The 23783-nt window shown below is 35.7% G+C and overlaps 1 protein-coding gene across 2 annotated transcripts in view; it reads right to left on the bottom strand.

Moving 5' to 3' along the window:
- Nucleotides 1–23783, bottom strand: part of LOC111144874 (adenosine kinase) — a 531020-nt gene that overhangs the window by 273103 nt on the left and 234134 nt on the right. For both annotated transcript variants that reach the window (XM_022499443.1, XM_022499444.1), the window contains one exon: nt 1603–1775. In XM_022499443.1, the coding sequence (XP_022355151.1) occupies nt 1603–1775 (173 nt within the window). The remainder of the gene's footprint in view (nt 1–1602; nt 1776–23783) is intronic.

Genomic DNA, 23783 nt, shown 5'->3' with positions numbered 1-23783 from the left:
AAGGGGGGGGTGGGATTATGGACATTGGGGAGGGTATGTGCTATGGTGAGTGCTGTGAAGTGTGTAAACCTGGCGATTCACAGACCTGTACCCCTGGGGATAAAAATATATTATATGTTTATAAAAAATAAAATTAAAAAAACAAAAAAACAAAAAAACAATTTATCCAATTCTATTAGGTTCTATAATTTAATTGATAATGAATTTGATAGTGGGAGTTTCCCCCCAGTTTCTGACTTCCAATATTATCTGAACATTAATGATCACCATAACCATAATATTAATTAAGCTTTTGGCATCTGGGATACTTAATATTATCATAACTGCTCTTTAAAAATAGCAATTTAGCACAAAAAAATAAGTTAGCAATTTTACAGTAGTGAGTGGTAGCAGAAGAAAACTTGACCTATTTCTTACAAACGAGAAAAGGGCACCTGCATATTGTTGGTTTTAGGAAAACTGAAAAGGTAGGTCTAAATAAGTATATTTCAATGTTTGAACAACAAATGGTTCTATTTATTAAAACCTTAAATGATAAAGTTCTATACACACAAAAAAAATTATAGGAAAGGTTTAAAAATGGCTTTGGTACCCTAATTATTTTTAGAAGCTGTATTTTAGCTATTTAATGACTACTGGCCAGAAGAGTGTCAGGTCCTTAACATACATCTGCTAAAGGTCAAGGAGTGAGCAAACTAAGAAAGAGGAAGGGAGCAAGGAGAAGAGAGAGAAGGAAGGAAATAAAGGAAAGAAAAAGGGAAAGGACAAGGAAGGAGACAGAGAATGGAGGAGGATACACTCAATATTTTTAGGTGTAAGAAAAGTAAAATTTCTAGTGAATCACTACTTAGAAAGAGATACCTTTGCTGATTTTAATAATATAATAGCTAGAAAAGTTATTTTGTTTTTCCCTTGCAAAGGAGAAAAAAGGATATGCTGATGAGCCACATAGTATGAACTGAAGAAAAACCGCCACATGGCTGCAAAAGGCAAGAATACAACCAATGTATGGAAAGTCCTGAGACACAAATTTCAAGTTCATAGAAAGAATTTTCTAAAAAGTAAAATTACATAGAAATCTAATGAATTGTTTTTTAAGTGGTGCCTTACCCATGACTGAAGCTGTTTGATATGGATAGATGACTATTTGCCAGAAATGCTTTACATGACCTAATTCATCTGACACTGAACATAATGTAGTATTTTATATATGTTACAAAATACATGCATTTATCTGTCTATGTAGCTGAATATTCCAATCTCAGGATACAGTAAAAAGCATTTTTTTTCATTCCAGTTTCAGCAAGAAACTATAAGACAGTGAATAAAATGTTTTCTTTATTTTCCTTTTCTGATCCTTATAAAAATTAGAGACTGGGATAGATAATCTCAAAACTTTCATCCCACATGCCTCATGAATACAAAAAGCAGGTACAACAAGGGTATTTTTTTTAATTAAGAAAAATGATATAAGATGAGTTATTAAAACACTGATAGCAATTAAAACCATGAGATCTAGATTTCAAATTCAGATTGGAATTCAGATTGTGTGATGGTTTAAATATCCAGTTAGTACAAACCTTCCCTTGGGATTACACCTACCTGTTGCTACCAGTGACGCACACAGCGCAAGTTCCTGTTGTTTGCTCATTTTGCTCATAGTAATGAGCATCCACATGGGCTTCAGCAGCTTTTTTCTTCAAGATCTCTCCAAATGTGTCTGTCCCAATGCATCCAAAAAATGTTGCTGCTTTGTATGGCTGCTGAATCATCCACTGAAAAACAGGAACATAAATAATTTTAATGGCTTAGAAATATGGTACACATAGAATGGCGGCATAAAACGGATGCTTTGTTAGATGCTGTGGCTATTATGAATGGAATTCCAATTCTGTACTAATGCTTATGATAACAAATTTGATATAACAACCACATAAAATCTTATTATACTACTTCCAGGGAGAGAAATAGAGCATAGTGGGGTTAAGAACTCAGAATCTACTCATATAGACTCTAGGTAATGCTAGCTTGATAAAGAAAAATAACAGTGAGTCCTAAGAGAAGCAGAGTAGCATTGTCATTAAAAGCCCAGAATTAATACTGAAGACTGTCTGGGTTCAAATCTTGCCTGTGCTAATTCTTACATGTATGAGTAAGAGCATGTAACTTAACATTTCTATACCTCATTTTCCTCACCTATAAAGGGAAAAATATATAAATACACCTCAAGAAGTTGTTGAGACTTACACTAAATAAGTTAATGTATGTGCACTGTTGAGCATAGTATCCAGGACATAGTAAATGATATATGCTAGCTGTGGTGGTCACTATTATTTTCCTATTTGTTGTAATTCATGTATAAATTAAGCTAAGCTATGATTAAGTCTAATAAATTGTTCTAAAAATTCAAAAAGTGTTAAAAATTCTAATATCTCAGTCTTTCAGTAGTCTCAATTTAATTTCCTTGCTATAAATTGACAATGGATTGCTTTTAAAATGTATATTTTAAAATATACAATGAACTATTATCTTTCATAATTATCTCAAATTCCTGAGATTTCTAATAGTTATATTAACTATTCTAAAACTGTCATCTATTTTGTTTCTAAAACCTGTATGAGCAAAATACCCCATATAGTAAGTCAAAAGACATCAAAATCTTACCACACTCTCAAATACTTAAAGTATAAAAGAAATGCATGTATATTTGAGAGTTAAAAGGATGAAGAGACAAAGTAAAAAGAAAACTGTAAGATAAATGTACAAAAACTGTCCAGGGATTTGTTCTGAAGATACATGTCCACAAATATGAAACATTTGCATAAGTAGTCATTGAGGCATCATTTGTAATGCCAAAATGTTAGAAACAACTTAAATGCCCATCCATAGAAGACTGATTGAATAAACTGATAAATCCCCTCAATGGAACATCACACAGCAACTTAAAAAACAATCAAACAAGGATAAGCTCTACAGAGTAATCGATCCATTTATATAGAGTAACTGTCAGTATATAAAATCTATACAAAATCCATGTATACATATAGAGTAATTCTTTTCTGAACGTTAAAAAAAAGACGAGTTCAAAAGTGTGTATGTGTGCATGTATGTTTTAAGAGACAATGAGAATTAAAATCATATATCCTTTTAGTACATACACATACTCTTAGAATTTATATTGTTTCCTTATTATGTAAAAAGAAACAGAGAATAAACCATGAACTAAATAAAAATGGTTTTCTATCAGGGTGGGTGGGAAAGGAATAAAGAAACTAAAACATAAGAAAAATGCCTCTGAATGTGCTGCTACACATAAAGTAGCCTTCTGAAATGCTTTTTTGAAAATGCAATTCAACCTGAATTTTAAATGCATTTGGAAAAACATGATAAAGTTGAATCCACAGAAACAAAGAAATCAAAGAAAATATAAAATTGTAACATAATTCAATAGAAAAAGTGTAAACAACTTTCATATACTTTACTTTTCAATGTATTAATATAAGGAACAAAAACCAAAAAATTTTGGAGGATAGAATATTTGAAATTTTTGATTCAGAATAGCAAAAGAAAGAAAAGAATGAAAGAGTGAAGAAAACTTATAGAACTGGGCGCCTGCTTGGCACAGTTGTTTGAGTGTCCAACTCTTGATTTCAGCTCAGATCATGATCTCAGGGTTGTGAAATTACATGGAGCTTGCTTAAGATTCTTTTTCTCTCCCTCTTTCTCTTCCCCTGCGCCGCAAAGAAAAAGAAAAGAAAGGAACTAATATTCACATGAGAATTGCAGAAGGAGAAGAGAAAAAGGACAGAAAGTATAGTTAAAGCAGTAATGGCTGAAAACTTCTTGAACATAGAAATAGAAATGGACATCCAGATCCATGAGGCCAAATAGGTTGAATATGAATACAGCTACACTGAGATACAATTAAATTGTCAAAAGTTAAAGACAAAGAAAGAATTTTAAGAGCAGCGAAAGAAAAGAGAGAAGTTATATGTAAGAAAATCCCCATATGATTATGGGTGGATTTCTCAACAGAAATTTTACAGGCCAGGAGAAAATAAAATGAAAATTCAAAGTATTAAAAGAAAAAAAAAACTGTTAAGAATTCCATATCCAGCAAAGCTGTCCTCAGAAATGGAAGGATAAAGACTTTCCCAAACAAACAAAAGCTGAGGGAGTTCATTACCACTAGACCCAGCTTATAAGAAATGCTAAATGGGGGGGGGGGGGCGCCTGGGTGGCTCAGTCCTTAAGCGGCTGCCTTGGGCTTAGGTCATGATCCCAGGGTCCTGGGATCAAGCCCACCATCGGGCTCCCTGCTCAGTGGGAAACCTGCTTCTTCCTCCCTACTCCCCCTGTTTGTGTTCCCTCTCTCCCCATGTCTCTCTCTGTCAAATAAATAAATAAAATCTTAAAAAAAAAAAAAAAAAGAAATGCTAAATGGAGTTCTTTGAGTGGAAAGGATGCTAATTAACATCATAATAATATAAGAAGGTAACAAAAAACTAACTGGTAATGGTAAATATGCCATCAAAATTAGATTCTGTAATATGGTAACTGTGGTGCATAATTCACTTAGAACTTGTTTAAGTTTAAAAACATGAATGTAGTAAAAATAACCATGAACACAATAATCTGTAATTAGTTATACAATATAAAAATACACAAATCACAACAGTAATAAACTAAAGTGTGAGGGGGAAGAGAATTAAAAGTGTAAAATTTAGGAATTCCAATGAAGTTAAGTTGTTGTCGGCTTAAAATAGAGTGCTATAATTTTAACATAGTTTATGTAAGCTTCATGGTAACCACAAGGGAAAAATCTGTAGCAATTACACAAAATAACATGATAAAAAAAGTCAAAGCATATTGTTACTGAAAGGCATCAAAACATGAAAAATGACCACAGGGTAAGAAATAAGGAACAACTACAAAACAACTACAAAACAATCAAGAAGCAATTAACAAAATGGCAACAGTAAGTCCTTACCTATTGATAATTACAGTAGTCTCCCCTTATCTCAGAAGATATGTTCCCAGATCCCCAGTAGATGCCTGAAACTGCTGATAGTACTGATCCCCATATACATTATGATTTTTTCCTATAGGTACGATATCCATTATAAAGTTTATTTCTAAATTACACACAGTAAGAGATTAACAGTAACTAATAATAAAATAGAAAAATTGTAACAATATACTGTGACAATATTTATGTGAATATGCTTTCTCTCTCTCAAAGTATCTTACTGCACATTACTTGTCCTTCTTGGGATGATAAGTGATGATAAAATGCCCAGATGATGAGATTAAGGTGAATAAAAAAGACACTGACACCTAGCATTATGCTACTACTGATATTCTGGTGATATGACAGGAAAAGGATCACCTGCATCCAGACCATCATTGACTGTAGGTAACTGAAACTGGGGAAAGGGGGGGTGTTGGGTAATACTGTATTTTAAATATAAACAGATTAAATTCTCCACTGCAAAGACACAGAATGTTTGAAAGAAACAAACAAAGATCCAACAAGATGCTGCCTATAAGAGACTCACTTCAGCCTTAAATACACATAGAGGCTGAGAGTGAAGGGACAGAAAAAGGGATTTCCTGGAAATGGTAACTACAACAAAGCAGACTCATGCTAATATGAGACAAAATAGACTTTAAACTAAAAATGGAACAAAGAAATAAAGAAAGTCCTTATATAATGATAAAGGGGCTAATCCATCCATAAGGTTTAACAATTGTAAATATTTATGTACCCAACGCTGGAGCACCTAAATATGTAAGAAAGAAACACAGCTTAAAGGAGTAATGAAAAGCAATAATAGTTAGGGGCATTAATATCCCACCCTTAACAATGAATCATCCAGATCATCCAGATAGAGAATCAGAGAATAGAAGAATGAGAATAATGTAACAGCATATTTCAACAAAACTATAGACCAAATGGACCTAACAGACATATATAGAACATTCTATCCAATAGCAGCAGAATACACACATTCTTCTCAAGTACATCTCTAGGCTAGTTCATATGATAGACCACAAAACAAATCTTCGTGAATTTATTAAGACTGAAATCATACCAAGTATCTTCTTTGACTACAATGGCATGAAACCAGAAATCAATAACAAGAGGATAGCTGGAAAATTCACAAATACAAGGAAATTAAACAACACTCTCCTGAAAATCCAATGGATCAAAGAAGAAATCAAAGGGGAACAAAAAAATTGTCTTGAGGCAAATGAAAATGGCAAAACAACATACCAGAATTTGGGGAATGCAGCAAAAGCTATTCTAACAGGGAAGTTTATACTAATAACTGCTTACACAAATAAGCAAGAAAGATCCTAAATTAACAACCAAACATTATGCCTTCTGAAACTAGAAAAGGAAGGACAAATAGTCCAAAGGTAGATAAAGGAAGGAAATAATACAGATTAAAGCAGACATAAATGAAATAGAGAAGAGAAAACAATAGAAAAGGTTAACCAAACAAAAGCGTGATTCTTTGAAAAGATAAGCAAAATTCACAATCCTTATCTAGACTAACCAAAGGGAGAGGGAAAAAAAAATACAAATCATCAAAATTATAAACAAAAACAGGAGGCATTACAACTGATACCACAGAAATAGAAAGGATCATAAGAGGCTACTATGAACAATTATATGCCAACAAACTGGACAACCTATAAAAGGAATGAAAAATTCTTAGAACATATAATTTACCAAGACCAAATAAGGATGAAATACAAAATCCAAATAGACCAATTACTATTAAAGATTGAATCAAAAACTCTCTAAATGAAGAAAAGCCCAGGGCTAGATGACCTCAGTGGTGAATTTTACCAAAGTTTTAAATAGAATTAACATTAATCCCTCTCAAACTCTTCCAAAAAAAACTGAAGAGGAAGGAACACTTAAAAATTTGCTTTATAAGTCAGGCATTATCCTGAAACAAAAGCCAAATAAGGACACTACTCAGGGGAAATAATGGCAAGCTAATATCCTGATGAATATAGGTACAAAAATTCTCAACCAAATACTAACAAACCGAATCCAACACCACTTTAAAAGATCACTCACCATGATCAAGTGGGAATTATCCCAAGAATGCAATGATGGCCTAATAAACACAAATGATAGAATGAAAGAAAAAAATCATATGATCATCTTAATAGACACAGAAAAAGCATTTGACAAAACTTAACATCTGTTAATGATAAAAATACTTAACTAAATATAAAAAACATCTCTCAACAACAATATAAAGGCCACATATTGACAAAATTTAACATCTGTTCATGATAAAAACACTTAACTAAGTATAAAAAACATATCCCAACAACAATATAAAGGCCATATACAATAAGCCCAAAGCTAAAAACATACTCAATGCTGAAAGATTAAGAGCTTTTTCTCTTATTCTTGAGAACAAGACAAGAATGCCCACTCTCACCACTATTTAATACAATACTAAAAATCCCAGCTAGAGCAATCAGGCAAGAAAAAGAAAAGGCATCATTGTTAGGAAGGAAGAAGTAAAATCATCTCTATTTGCAGGTGATGTGATTTTATATATAGAAAATCAATTTTAAAAAAGCTAGAACTAATCAATCAATTCAGTAAGGTTGTAAGATACAAAATAAACATACAAAAAAATCAGTGGTATTTCTATACATTAACAACAAATTCTCTGAAAAAGAATTTGTGTGTGTGTGTGTGTGTGTGTGTGTGTGTATTCTGTTTGTCACCATACAGTACACTTATTTGTGGAACATTAAGGAATAGCATGGAGGACATTAGGAGAAGGAAGGGAAAAATGAAAAAGAATTTTAAAAATCAGTTCCATTTATAATACTAGCAAATAACCAATAAAATACTTAGAAAAAATTCATCAAGGAGATTAAATATCTATTCTTTTTTTTTAAGATTTTATTTATATATTTGACAGAGATCACAAGTAGGCAGAGAAGCAGGCAGAGAGAGAGGAGGAAGCAGGCTCCCGGCTGAGCAGAGAGCCTGATGCGGGGCTCGATCCCAGGACCCTGGGATCATGACCTGAGCCGAAGGCAGAAGCTTTAACCCACTGAGCCACCCAGGTGCCCCTATTCTTTTTTTTTTTTTTTTTTTTTTAAGATTTTATTTATTTACTTGACAGAGAGAGACATGGTGAGAGAGGGAACACAAGCAGGGGGAGTGGGAGAGGGAGAAGCAGGCTCCCCGCTGAGCAGGCACAGGACTCAATCCCAGGACCCTGGGACCATGACCTGAACCCAAGGCAGATGCCCGACAACTGAGCCACCCAGACACCCCAAGATCTCTATTCTCTCTCTCTCTCTTTTCTAAAAGATTTTATTTATTTGACAGAAAGAAACTGCTAGAGAAGAAACACAAGCAAGGGGGAGAGGGAGAAGCAGGCTTCCCATCAAGCAGGGAGCCCAATGCAGGGCTTGATCCCAGGACCCCAGGATCACAACCTGAGCTGAAGGCAGATTCTCAATGACTGAGACACCCAGGCATTCCAAGATCGCTATTCTTAAAACTAGAAGATATTGATGAAAGAAATCAACAAGACACAAATAAACAGAAAGATATCCCATGTTCATGGATTAGGAGAATTAATATTGTTAAAATGTCAATACTACCAAAAGCCATCTATGGGTTCAATGCAATTCCTATCACGTTTCCAGTGGCCTTTTCATTTTGTTTTACAGAAATAAACAATCCTAAAATTTAGATGGAACAAGAAAAGACCCCGAATATCCAAAAAATATCCTAAGAAGTTCAGAGCAGGAGGGGTCACATTTTCTAATTTTAGGTTATACTCTAAAGTTATAGTAATTAAAACAGCATGGTATTGGTATAAAAACAGACAAACAAACCAATGGAACAGAATCAAGAGCCCAAGAATAAAAACAAACATATACAGCCAACTAATATTTGACAAGGAAGTCTCTTAATAAATGGTGCTAAGAAAATTTGCTATTCACATGTAAAAGAAAGAAACTTGATCCCCTAACTTACACCACCTAAAAAATTAACTTGAAGTGGATTAAAGACTTAAATCTATGACCTGCAGTCATGAAACTCTGAAGAAACATAGGTAAAAAAAAAAACTTCCTCGGGGCGCCTGGGTGGCTCAGTGGGTTAAGCCTCTGCCTTCGGCTCAGGTCATGATCTCAGGGTCCTGGGATCAAGCCCCACATCGGGCTCTCTGCTCGGTGGGGCGCCTGCTTCCCCTCTCTCTCTCTGCCTGGCTCTTTGCTTACTTGTGATCTCTATCTGTCAAATAAATAAATAAAATCTTAAAAAAAAGAAAAAAAAAAAGCCTTTAAAAAAAAAAACAAAAAACTTCCTCAACATGGCTCTTAGAAATAATTTTTTGGAAATCACAACTAAAGCACAAGCAACAATATAAAAAATAAACAAGTGAGACTACATCAAACTAAAAATCTTCTGCATTGCAAAACCAATCACTTACAAAGTGAAAAGACAACCTATGGAATGGGAAAAAATATTTGTAAACCACATATCTGATAAGGGCTTAATATCCAAAACATATAAAGAACCCATAAAATTCAATAGCAAAAAAACAAATAATCAAATTCAAAATGGGTAAAGGACCTGATTAGACATTTTTTCAAAGAAAATATATGATTGGCCAACAGGTATATGAAGTGATGCTCAATATCGCTAATCATTAGAGAAAAGCAAATTAAAACCACAGTGAGATATCACCTCATGCCTATTAGAATGGCTATTATTGGGCACCTGAGTGGCTCACAAGGTTAAGAACCCAACTCTTGATTTTGGCTCAGGTGGTGATCTCAAGGTCATGAGATGGGGCCCCATGTCGAGGCAGAAGATTCCCTGTCTTCTTCTGCCCCTCTGCCCATCCTTCCTCTAAAAAAAAGGGGAGGCCATTATCAAAAAGACAAGAGATAACAATAATGGTGTGGCTGTAGAGAACCCTTATGCACTAATGGTGGGAATGTAAATTGGTAGAGCTACTATGGAAAACAGTTTGGAGTTCCTTAAAAAATTAAAAATAGGGGGTGCTTTACTGGCTCAGTTGGTGGAGCATGCAAATCTTGATCTCCTAGAGTCATGAGTTTGAGCCTCATGTTGGGTGTAGAGACTACTTTAAAAAAAAAAAAAGTAAAGTTAAAAAATAATTTAAAAATAGAACTACCATATGGTCCAGCAATTCTATTCTGGGAATATATCCAGAAGAAATGAAAGCAATAATTCAAAAAGATATTTGTAGGGGTGCCTGTGTGGCTCAGTTGGTTAAACATCTGCCTTCTGCTCAGGTTGTGATCCCAGGGTCCTGAGATCAAGCCCCACATTGGGCTCCCTGCTCAGTGGGGAGCCTACTTTTCCCTCTCCGACTGCCTCTTCCCCAGCTGGTGCTCTCTCTCTCTTGATCGCTCAGTCTCTCTTGAAAAAATAAAATAAAATCTTTAAGGAAAAAAAAATATCTGTAGCCTCACGTTCATTGCAGTATAGCTAAGACACGTAAGCAACCTAAGTGTCCATCAACAGATGAATGGATATATATTTTTTTATTCATGTAGAAAGCATGGTTAAATGATCAACCATGTCTGTTTTATGTGGTAAAATAGAAAACCAAAATCAGTAACTAATTTTAGTATGATAATTTAAATAACTTAATATGCCATCAAAATAATAGGAAACTTCAGTCAGTGAAAGTGAAGACATTATGATGTAATTAAGCCTAATTAAATCAAAGTAGACATGTTCAAACTATAGTGTAAAAAAGGGGTGATATCCAGGCTTAAATCTAACTTGTAACTCTTCCATTAGCAATGAATATTATTTAAACCCGCAAGACAAAAAATGAAAAATAATAGAAATTTTCAGCAGGTTTTGTTATAATTCCATCATGGAATATTTCATCACAGAAAACTGGCTAACATCCTATTTCTGATATTAGTATATTAGGACACTGACAAAAATATGAGAACTTTACTCTTGACCAGTGATTTCCATTTAAGTTTGTTAATCCATTGTGAGAGTTTACTAGGCCAAAGTAAACACATAAAACTAATAGAATCCAGGTTCACTGCTTCAGAGCACTTAATAACTTAGCTGAATCATTAAAGATGTTATAATCAGAAAGCTGAAATAAATTAAAAATAATTTTTTAAAAATCTAATTTGTTAAGAGTTGTATTAAAATTTTGGTAATTCTCTTTTACCTCAAACACAATGTGTTACCAGTACTTCACCAATCGGTTTCCTACCATTCTGACATCCAATCAAACATTTAATGCATGTCTAGTAGAGGATAAGAAGATGAAAGTAACAGTGTCCCTAACACAGTCATACCACTAACATTTTCAGATCTTCCAGAAAAGAAATTCAACCCTTTTCATAATCTGCATATTATGCTGCTCCTTTTAGCTAAAACAAATTGCTCAGCTTGTCTGTTTATACATGTATAGCACATCCTTAAACACCTATCTTTAACTCTCCTAAAGAGTCCAGAATTACATTTATGTTATGAATAACTAGAAAACAAAATCAGTATGAAATAAGCACAGAATTTTCAAACACCGGAAAAAGGCAGGGCAGACTGTGATCTCTGGTAGAAAAGAAGCAAGGTAGGCCCTTACGTCACGTAGGCTCCCTGCCAGTAGGCAATTTCCAGATTGTGGTGTGGGGAGAAAAAAGGCAAACAGAGCCAGGCATTCTAGTGAAATGAGGAGACAGAGATAAGTGTTCAAGAAGAGTCAAGAGACTAGAAATTGAAGAAAAAGAAAAAAAAAAAAAAGGTTTCAGAGAGTAGTGTGCTAAAATCATAACTCTTAAGGCTCTGACTGAATTCCATCCAATCTGTGCATATTTAAGGAAGGTTATCAGATCACAAGGAAGCTACATAAATGCTTCAGGATTAAAAACTGAGTTTATCAAGGTCTCAGGATTCAGTAGCAGCATACAAAAATCTAATATAAATCACATACTATCAAGGAACAGTTGAGAATTAAAATTGAGAAAATAACATCATTTATAATCACATTAAAAATGAAACATATTGGGACAAAATCTGAGAAAATGAGTGCAAGACCTAAAGAAAAACACTACAAAGTTTGCTGAGGGGGAAAAAATCTAAATACATGGAAAGCTATACTCAATGTACAGATTAGAAAACTCAATATTCTTAAGATAGCAATTCTCTCCAAACTGATTCACAGATTTGTTGCAACCCCATTCGGTTACCTCAGTAGGATTTCTGAAGATACCAAAAAGTTCATTCTATAAATTAAAAGTAAAGGAAGGGGAACTAGAAGAGTCAAAGGTTGGGAAGTGTGTCAGTGTGAAGGAAGCCAAAATTGCTAAACCCCAATTTCTTGAAATATAAAATGTAGATAATATAATCTATGATCTTGTAAGGATGTTTTAAGAATTAGAAACAGACTAACAAGCCATGCAATTTAGTTCAGTAAATGATACTTATTATAGTTGGATCTCTTTTATAAAGAATGAAAGGGCTCACACTATGCTCTAAGTACACTTAAATGGAGATCAAGAAAGCCACAGCCATAATTGGTAACTTTAAATAAATATGTGAATTAGTTTATTTCAATTTTAAAAGCAACAGTAAAGGCAGAATGTCAACTGAAAAGACCAGGAGGGAGATTAATTGCAGCTGAGGGGATCAGAAAAGGCTTCCAGAGACAAGTGACATGATCAATTTGTCTATGAACAATGGGTATAATATTCAAAAATGGCTATAAACTGGAAAGAAACTAGAGACACTGAGTATATGCCTCCTTTCCTATCTTAGGAATTTTATCATGGTGTCTGTAAGGCAAAAGAAATTCTAAGTATTAAGTAGTTAGTTCCAAACAACTTAATAAGTTACTTATTTCCTAATAATTTAGCACATGTCACGCACCATAAAATTCTCAAACCCTGGAATCAGATTGAGTGCCACCAATCCCATTTCTTGTTTCACATTGATTCTTGTGCAGTACTTAAGTTTTTTTTCCTTTTTTACTACTCAAAACCCAGCTTTGTAGAGTATCTGATACTACCAAAGGAATGTAGCAATCTAATATTAAAACAGAAATATCTGGAGCTAGCAGTTCATGCTGTTTCTGTGTCACTGTTTTGCTAGAAAATTTAAAATATCCTGTTGACCCAATGTGGGTTTGTTATAGAACCCAAGGCACCTTAGCACAGAGATGGGAAAACAAGAGTATAGTCTTTTTTTTTTTTTTAAAGGTTTTATTTATTTATTTGTCAGAGAGAGAGAGAGAGAGAGAGAGAGAGCACAGGCAGACAGAGTGGCAGAGGGAGAAGCAGGCTCCCCACGGAACAAGGAGCCCGATGCGGGACTCAATCCCAGGACGCCGGGATTATGACCTGAACCGAAGGCAGCCGCCCAACGAACTGAGCCACCCAGGCGTCCCAACAAGAGTATAGTCTTAACAAAAACAATGAAAAAGGGAAATGAAGTACTATTAGGCATATAATGACAGAGCACTATGTGGGAGGGAAGACTATGAGAAAAGATGATCCAGGTCAGATCATTAAATGCCACTTTAAGAAGGTTAGACAGCAGAAACACCTTTTGGCTCAGTTAGTAGAACATGTGACTCTTGATCTAGACGTTCTGAATTTGAGCCCCATGCTGGGTGTAGAGATTATTTTAAAAATAAATTTTAAGGGGGCACCTGGGTGGCTCGGTGGGTTAAGTCTCTGCCTTCAGCTCAGGTCATGATCCCAGGGTTCTGGGATTAAGCCCTGCATCAGGCTCTCTGCTCAGCAGGGAGCCTGCTTCCCCCTCTCTCTCTGCCTGCTGCTCTGCCTACTTGTGATCTCTCTGTCAAATTAATAAATAAAATCTTCAAAAAAATTTTTTAGGGATGCCTGGGTGGCTCAGTCAGTTAAGCTGCTGCCTTTGGCTCAGGTCATGATCCCAGGGTTCTGGGATCGAGTCCTACATCGGGCTCCTTGCTCAGCAGGGAGCTTGTTTCTCTCTCTGTCTCTGCCTGCCACTTTGCCTGCTTGTGCTCTCTCTCTCTCTCTCTGACAAACAAACAAACAAATAAATAAATAAATAAATAAAATCTTAATAAAAATAAATTTTAAAACCCTTAAAAAAAGAAGGTGAGGCAGTATTTTGTAGATAGAAGGATGTACATGAGGGTCTTTGAACAAAGGATTACGATAAGAGATGATGCCTCATTAAGGTAAGGAAGCAGAAAACTTACAACTGAATTTAAATAGGTGCTGAATAAATGACACATTAAGGTTCATTTTAAGAGTCTTTAACAACATAGAGAAAGACTTCTTGGGGCACCTGGGTGGCTCAGTCAGGCATCCAACTCTTGGTTTTGCCTTAGGTCATGATCTCAGGGTCCTGGATCAACCCCTATGCCGGGCTCCATGCTCAACAAGGAGTGTGCTTGAAGATTCTCTTTTCCTCTCCCTCTGCCCCTCCCCCCACTTGCCTGTGCTCTCCCTAAAATAAACAAAAAAGTCTTTTTAATAAAAAGGAAAAAAGAGATTTCTAATAATATTAACTGCCTTCCAGATGAATTTCCTCTTTGCCACCTAATGCAGTATTTAGGACAATATAACTGAAAACGATGCTCAAGAGCCAGTCACTTCTAAGACAATGCTATATACTTTAATTCAATTCATAATAGAATAATGAAGAATGACACTAAAATAGTTACAGGATAAGCCAAAGAGAAGCAATTTAAAATCAGAAAACCCAATGAGGAATTTCAGGAAAACTGTAAAGCACAACGAAAAGAAATTAAATGTCAACTGGGAAATGACAGTAATAAGCAGATTGGAAAGGCTTATGAGGAAATCAAAATTGAAGTAGTTGGTTAGGAAAACAGCATATATCACATGGTTTAAAGGGCTGATTGTCTCAGATGACTGGTAGGCTACCAAGTGACACAGTGAAACACAAACTTTTCATAAGTATTATTACAGAATCTATTCTCCCTCAATAACTAGTAATGTTAGACTCCTTTCCTGACAAAACTGCTCTGTTTCCCTTGTTGACAGGTGTCCTATTAATAAAAATCATGATAGTCCTATTATCCCCAACAATCTTCAGTTATTTTTCTTGTTCAATATCTGTTAACATCTATTTCTCAGAAGAAATTTTAGGAAACTTTGGCCGAGTAAGAAAAAAGCATAAATGTTAGACTCAGATATATATAAATTCATCCAGTTCTGTGACAGCAAATTATATACTCTACTAGAGCTTTTATTTCTTTCAGATTTATTGTGAGAATTAAATAAGGTAAGCAAAGTACCTTAAGTAGTGCTTGTTAAACAGTACTGATAATGACGAAAAATAATAACAGGGCACTGAGATATGATTAAAAAAAAACTTTCAGTCAGTCCAATTTCATTCAACTCATTCCATAAGTATTTGTGATTATTTACCAGCTGGGAATTATTGTAGTAAATAATGGATAAAGCAGTATTTCTCTCTCTTTTGTAGGCTTCCGTTCTTTTCCCTATCCCTCAGTGTTCTGCAGGCCTGAATCCAAGGATTATCTGCCCTTCTCAACCCTATACACTTTTTCTGGATATGATCTAATCTCTCCCCACAGTTTAAATTCCCATCTATACAATGAGACTCCTCACCTTTATCTTTAGTTTAGACCTGCCTTCAGATTATTGATCTGAATATCCAAATGCCTAATGACCCTATTTTGCCACTAAATCTAGACATTTCTACTTCTCTGTGTCTCCATTATTACCACTTGAGCGCAAGCCACCATCTTCTTTCAATCAGACTACTCTGAAATCTTCTTTAAAAACTTTTGTTGAAATATATTCACATAACATAAAAGTTACCACTTTAAAGAGTGTAGTTCAGTTGTTTCCTCTATATTCACAAGGTTGTTCAACCATCACCACTATCTAACTCCAGGAAATTTCAACTCTCCAAGAAGAAACCTGTGTCTAGGGGCCCCTGGGTGACTTGGTCAGTTAAATGTCTGCCTTTGGCTCAGGTCATGATCCTAGAGTCCCATAATTGAGCCCCACGTCCAGTGGGGAGTGTGCTTCTTCCTCTGCCTCTCCCCCCACTCATGTGTGTGTGTGCATGTGTGCACACACACACATTTTCTCTCTCTCAAAGATATACAATCTTAAAAAAATAAAGAAACCTGTGTCCATTAGCAATCATGCCCCATTCTTCTCCCCCTCTAACCCCCATGACCATTTGTAAAGGGTCCCCCTGTGTGTTTATATTTATTTTGTAATTTAAAAAAATTTTTTATTGTAATTCCAGTTAATAGTGTTGTATTAGTTTCAGGTGTACAATATAGTGATTCAACTCCCTGCCTTCTGCTCTGCTTCCTTCCAATTCACTATACTTTGAGTTATCTTTCAAAAAACGTCTTTCAAGCAGAGTTCAAACAATTTCATGGTTGAACCACCAAATGCCTCCCAAAGTTCATCTAAAGGTATTCATTCTCTAGACTGCAATGTTCTAGTACCATTCCAATCATATTCTCGTTCCATTCATATTTCATCTCTCGTTCTTTCTAGCTTAGATCACAGGCCTCACTTTCTCGGGTAAGCTATTCTTGAACACTACACTAAATGCCCAAGTTTCATTTTGTCACAACAAAGTGTATTGATTCCGTTTAATTATAATTTCCTATTCAACATACTTGTTTTCCCAGCTTTTGTGAAATAGGGTACATTTCTACATCTAGAAGGGTCCCTCCATACTCTATATACTTAAGTGTCTGTCAAATAAATGAATCAACAGAAAAGGCATAATCCTCTCTTCTTCTAAACTTACAGTTTATAGTTATATATAAAAATTACCCCCCCAAAAGTACATTACCCTTGAGGAGTTTTGGGGAAGATGATGGAATAGGAGGATTCTGAGGGTCTCAGAGAGAAGATCACACCAAAAAGGGTAGACAGGGGCACCTGGGTAGTGGGGGCACCTGGGTAGTGCAGTCGGTTAGGTGACCAGCTCATGATTTCGGTTCAGCTCATGATCTTAAGGTCCTGGGATTGAGCCCCACGTTGGGCTCCATGTTCAGCAGAGAGGCAGCTTGAGGATTTTCCCCCTCTCCCTCTGCCCCCTCCACCACCCTTCCAAATAAATATATCTTTCTAATTTTTTTAATGTTTTATTTATTTATTTGACAGAGAGAAAGAGAGAGAAAGGGAGAGTAGCAGGCAGAAGGAGAGGGGGGAGCAGGCTCCCCACTGAGCAAGGAGCCCTATGTGGGACTCTTTCCTAGGACCTTGAGATCAGGACCTGAGCTGAAGGCAGATGCTCAACCAACTGAGCCACCCAGGCCCCTCAAATAAATAAATCTTTAAAAAAAAAAAAAAAGAAAAAAGGTAGAAGAGGTGGATACATGGTTGGTAACCAAATCCCCTGTGTGACTAGCCACAAATGAGAGGGATATCACAAGCATGGAAAGGCAAGCAGACCAAACCTCACACCAGGCACTCCCAGCACTGGGGACCTACACCAGTTTGAAAACCAGTGGGCCTTAACTCTAGGAAAGCTGGAGGGCAACAGAAAACTGAGTCTGCACCCTTAAAAAGCCAGTATACTGAATAACACAGCCCAGAACACAGCACAGAGGAAGCAGTCTGAAAGCACCTTGAAGGACATATAATGACTAATGTTAGAATACGTGCCTGAGAAACAGGGATCTGCAAAAGAATTTCCCTCACGCACCATGTCTCTTCCCCTCCCCTCAGCCTGGAGAGTTGGGGGCTTTCAGAAGTCAGCACCAAAACTCTCCATCTACCTTGCTAGTACCTCGTGCCCTCAACCCAGTGTGTTCCTATGGAGCTGGTCCTTCCAAAGTGGCTTCTGCCCCACTGCACCCTGCAGGCAGGTCCTGCCAGGACAGGCACCACTCCAAAGTGACACCTAGTCTGGGGAAGGGAAAAGATAAGCCCACACACCAGTGCACCCACATTTCTTGCACCTAAGCTTCTTAGCCTGCTATGCAGACAGCAAGCCCTGCCCTACAGTGCAGTAATTTCTTGTACACTGCCCTTGGCAACATCTTTATGGCTATGTCTCCTCAGGCAAGAGAAACAAAAAGGAAAATAGGCTATTGGGACTACACCAAAATAAAAAAGCTTCTGCACACACAAAAAGAAACCACCCACAAAATAAGAAGACACCTACTAAATGGCAGAATATATTTGTAAATGATATAACCGATAAAGGATTAATATGCAAAATATATAAAGAACTTATACAACTTGACACCAAAAAACCCAATCTGATTAAAAAATGGACAGAGGACCCGAACAGACAATTTCCCAAAAAAGACATACAGATAGATGGCCAACAGACACATGGAAAGATGCTCAACATCACTAATCAGGAAAAGGCAAATCAAAACCACATGAGGTAACACCTCACACCAGTCAGAATGGCCAGCATTAAAAAGACAAGGAATAAGAGTTGGCAAGGATGCGGAGAAAAGGGAGCCCTTATGCATGGATGGTGGGCATGTAAGTCAGTGCAACCACTGTGGAAAATAGTATGACAGTTTCTCAAAATACTAAACATAGAGGGTCACCTGGGTGGCACAGTTGGTTGGGTGTCCAACTCTTGATTTTGGGTTAGGTAGTGATCTCAGGGTGCGGGGATCCAGCCCTGCATGGGGCTTGGCAGAGAGTCTGCTTGAAGATTCTCTCTCCCTCCCCCTCTGCTCTTTCTCTCTTAAATAAATAAACGAACCTCTTAAAAAAAATATTCAAGCTGAAGGCAGATGCTTAACTGACTGAGTCACCCAGTTGCCCCCAAAAATCTGATCTTGAAAAAGGAAGTCTAGAAATTGTCTTCAAAAACAGAATTTAACACATTTCCACAACATTAAGTGAAATTACTAAATTCCTTCATATAATGAAATGATGTTGTTGATGATGTTGTAAATATATGGCAATATCCCGATGGAGTTCAGGAAACACTACTCCAAATTATGGCAAACTGGTTGAAGGAATTTGAGAAAACAGCAGAAGCAGGACAGTCACTCTGACCTTCCTCTCCTTCTTCCCTGAAACAGGTCATAAAACCTTCATGTGAGAGATGCTCTCCCTCTATCTGGAGGAAAAGAGCACCCTCATCTCCAAAGACAAAGGGACCATAAGAATCTTATAAAAAGGCCTTGCTAAATTTCCCTCAGTTTTATTACACTTGCCTCATACTCTCTGACCTATCATGTTTCTACAAAATTTCCCACTATTCCTCAGACCTAGCATAAAAATACACAGGTAAACCTGTGCTTTATCAGTTTAATTTTCAGACCCAGCCAGGGACCTGAGAGGGTTCAGAATATTTTTTCCTCCCCAACCCCAAACAACTTCAAATTAAAGGTGAATACAGGAAGAGCTGTGGTGGAATTTAAAGGACATTTTTATTCACCCCTATATTTATTATAATTTAACATTAATTTCTAAATCATATTATGATTTTTTGCATATATTCCAAATACTTTCTCCAAGCAACTTAAGAAAATAGGCACTAAAACCAAATTAAACCAAAGGTTAGCAAAACAAACAAACAAACAAACAAAAAAACCCACTATAATTAGCCAAAGGTGAATTAGAAAAAAAACTATACTTAAGAGCTAAATTAGTGAGTACTTACCATATGTCTACCATTATGCTAGTTCTTTACCTAACTAAGTTATCTCTCAGTTAATCTTAACCACCAGGCACAAGGTAAATACTATTCCAATTCATAGGTGAGGAAGCAGAGTTAGTAGGTCAGTGGCAGAACTTAAGTCTGTATGATTTCAGAAGGTATACGTTCAATCATTACTCCAGATAGGAGAAAAGAAAGGGAAGTGAAAAAAATCATGGAATGAGTGTCATCAGACCTCAGTCATAAAACTAACTGGCTTGAAAAAGAGTAACTGCGTAACCTTGTAGAAGTATTTAGTTTCTCTGGTTATCATTATCCTTCACTGTAAAAGTCAGAAAACTACGGTGATTTTCTAAAAGATCTATCACTTCAAGCTATGAAAAGAACTGAAGAATATATGGTAAATACATCAAGGAAAAAATCCAAGTAGAACTTTATCATGGCCAATTAAAACTAGTACAGAAAGGTGAGGAGGGTAAGAAACCTTTAGAGAGAAAGCACAGTGGTCTTTAGAGGTAAGAATGTCACTTGCTGCATTTGCCCAGAAATTCTACAAAATCCAGAGAGAATCATGCCAACTAACAACCAAAGAGGAAGAAAAGAATTGAGGAAAATCCTTCTTCTTTACTATTTCTAACATATATGTTGTAAAAAGCAAAATCCCTCAAGGCAGTAAACATCTGCCCATCAACACCTATCAGCAGCAACATCAAAAACATAAGGCAAAGGTCAAGTCAAAGTTTATTGACAATGATGAACTATGACAGCCTCTATTAAATTACCCCTTCCTTCAAGGTATATGTGATCAAAGCAGCAAAGATATTTTCACTCAGTCACATAACAAGCTATTTGTTGAGATTGAAACATCTGGTCAATATCTCCTAACACTGCAATTTCATGCACAGTTAGCATTAGGGCACATTTCTTCTCCTTTTCTTACAGGGTCCATAAGGGTGGCACATATGGCTGATCATTTCATTCAAAAAGGATCCAATTCAAGGCATTACACACAATCGTCTGTGCTTTATGGTGTTTTAAGTCTACCTGCCATCGTTTTCCATCATCATTGCTCACTGCTGTTCTCTTCTACTATAAAAGCCTGCAAATATGACAGCACTTAAAGCTTAACAGCTTTCCTCCACTGGAGTTAGAAAGCATTTAAGGCAAAGGAATCTATAAAGTGGCAAGTCGTTTTCCATTGTCAAAACCTCCCAATACATTAAACTGTTTACCACTTTATTTACCATTTAAGCAAAGATCTAATATAGATTGAAAAATAATTTTTAATGTCAAATCAAATGCTTAATTTTCTGCATGCAGAATTATGAAAGTATATTCTTTTGGTATAATTTTAAGTTACAGTAAGTGACATGAAACAATATCATAGAAACATTTAAAAATTAATTTTAATAGGGGTCTTCAGAATTTATTTTTTAATTTGACAAAGAGGAATTCTATACTAAGAGAATAAGAATGCTATAATTTTATCAGTACCATATGCTGAAAATTTTCCTCTTGAAATTCATGCATTTGTTGTCATGGTAACAGGGCCATTTCTTAAACACTTATGGTAGTAAACCTGAACTCACACCATAGATTTCTCTTTTTCTCTTTCTTCCTTTAGAATAAGGAAAAAACCGAGTGGAGGTAGGGGACATCTTTCAAGCTACTGTTTCAGATTTCTTTTAACCATCTCCCTGACAAGTAGCATAACTGTATGAGTAGAGTTGTCTTCTGAAATATAAGAATTTGCATAGACAATAACTAAATGAATTTCAATAACGAAATATCCTTCTAGTGATAAAGAACCACTTATGACCATCTTACAATAAGCAAAATGCAATGGCTGATTAAAGAAGGAGAATATCAAAATAACAAGATTAAACTAAAATCTGACTTAGGTGTAATCTCCAGGACTGCTACCGTAGCATATAATATAAATATATTCTTTATTCACTTGTTCATTAATTTTATCGGTCAATCAACTCTAAAGCTATTTGTTGAATGGATCTATAGGCCAGTCACCTGGCTGGCACTGGAACACAAAATTAAACAAGTCAGACATGTTGCTGTCTCATACAGATTCCATGCAGAGCAAAACATAAGGCAAAACAAACAAAAACATTAAACAAAATAACTGTAAGAAATGCTATGAAGGAAAAAACAAACGGCTGAGAAGGACAATGGGTGAGAGAGAGGGGCAAGGAAAAGTATCTACTTTAAATAGACCTAAGGACATTTAAATTGAGACACAAAATATGCAATGAGCTAATCAGGTACAGAGTGAGCTTAGGGGTTGGGGAATTTTCCAAATAGAAATACCAACTGCAAAATCTTCTGAGGCAAGGAAGAGGTTAGCATATTCAAAAAATTGAAAAGCAGTGTGGCTAAAGCTCAGTGAGGGAGCTGGAGACTAGCTAAGATAAATTTGGAAAAATATGAAAGTTTCAGAACATGCGCACCTCGCTGGCAATATGAAGGAGAATAAATTTTATTCAGGGTGCAACAGAATGTCACTGAAGGATCTTAAACAAAAAAGCAAAATTATCAAATTTAAATATGGGTCACTTCTGCTACTGTATATAAAAGGATTTTATACTGTATTTAAAGTAGAGAAAGTAAAAAAAAAGAAAAGTAGAGAAAGTAAGATCAATTAGGTATTATTCACATCCTTATCCAGTCCTTTGAAAAAGCTTCTTGGTTCTCTCCTTACATTATTTCCAGATTTTAACCACTTTTTTCAACACTTTTCATTAATTCCACTGCTATCAACCATCTAAGTTACTATAACCCCTTGCTTAGATTGTTGCAATAGTTTCCTAATATCCTTACTTCCATCCTCGACATTTTCCTTTTAAAATATTAAGTCAGTGGATGCCATTCCTTTGCTCAAATCCTACAATGCTCTCCGTATCACTCATTAAGAAGCAAAAATCCTTACATTAGTCTATTAGCCCTACAGGATCAAGTCACTCCTTTACCTCCTGCTGTCTCTTTAACCTCATCTCCTGCACTTGTCATATTCTGCTCCAACCAAACTCAACTCCTTATAGGATTCTGCAACATGCCAAGCATGCTCTCCCTTAGCAACTGCTGACATCTCTACTAGACTGGATTTCCTCAGCTAGCCAGATGGCTCTTTCCTCATCTTGAAAATCTGTATTCAAATCTCCTCTTCTCAAGAAAACTGTTCGCACACATCCCACTTAATATTGTAAAATGTCTCTTTTGTTCCAACATTCCCAATACCGCATGCTTTTACTTTTTATCCCTATCCTAATTTCCTCATATATTACATTCACTGTGTTTCTCCGTTCAATGAAAATATGAGCTCCTTGAAGGCAGGAAATTTTAATCTTTTGCTCAGCAATGCATCCCCAGCATTTGACACATAAGTAGATACTCAACAGGTATTTGATGAATTGTATCTTTTTTTAATGAGTTGTATGTTAACAAATCAACAGATAGCAAAAGAGCGATCAAAAGATATCAAACACTTATTTATATGCTATCCATCATATATTCTTAAAACAGCATATTTATTTTAAAACAAGAATAAAAAGAGAATAAGATAATTCTTCCACAAATATTATCTATTAATATTACTGAAGGATTCATGTTACCACTGCCACTATTTAATAGTGTTATGGCCAGCATAATTATATCCTGGAATTAAATAAAGCACTAAAAACACAGAAAAGATAAAAACATAATGTCACAATATGCAAAAAAAAAGGGAAAACTTACCAACATTCTTAAGTTCTGCAATACTATGGAAAGCAACTCACTCTTAACTATAAACCATGAGATAGGTACACTTATAATCTCCCTTTTATAGATGAAGAAACTCAGGCACAGGAAGTGTAAATAACCCAGGATTTGAATCTAGACATTTTACAAAGCCCAAGTTTAAACTACTATTCTGTAATGATCCCTGAAGAGGATCCACTAAAAAATTATTAGAAATAGTAAAGAGAGTTCAGTAAGATATTCAGTTACTGAAACACATATTTAAAAAGTTTCTCATATACTACTAATAACTTATTGGAAAAACAACAAGGAAAAATTTCTACATAGAATAGTACCAAGAAGAAATCACACTGAAGCCACTGATCAATATTAG

The sequence above is a fragment of the Enhydra lutris genome, unplaced genomic scaffold, assembly GCF_002288905.1.
Source record: "Enhydra lutris kenyoni isolate GAN:26980312 unplaced genomic scaffold, ASM228890v2 scaffoldscaffold12, whole genome shotgun sequence".
In the NCBI taxonomy this organism is placed as follows: Eukaryota; Metazoa; Chordata; class Mammalia; order Carnivora; family Mustelidae; genus Enhydra; species Enhydra lutris.
Note: the sequence above shows the minus strand (reverse complement) of the source record. Positions and strands in the feature narration are given on the sequence as shown.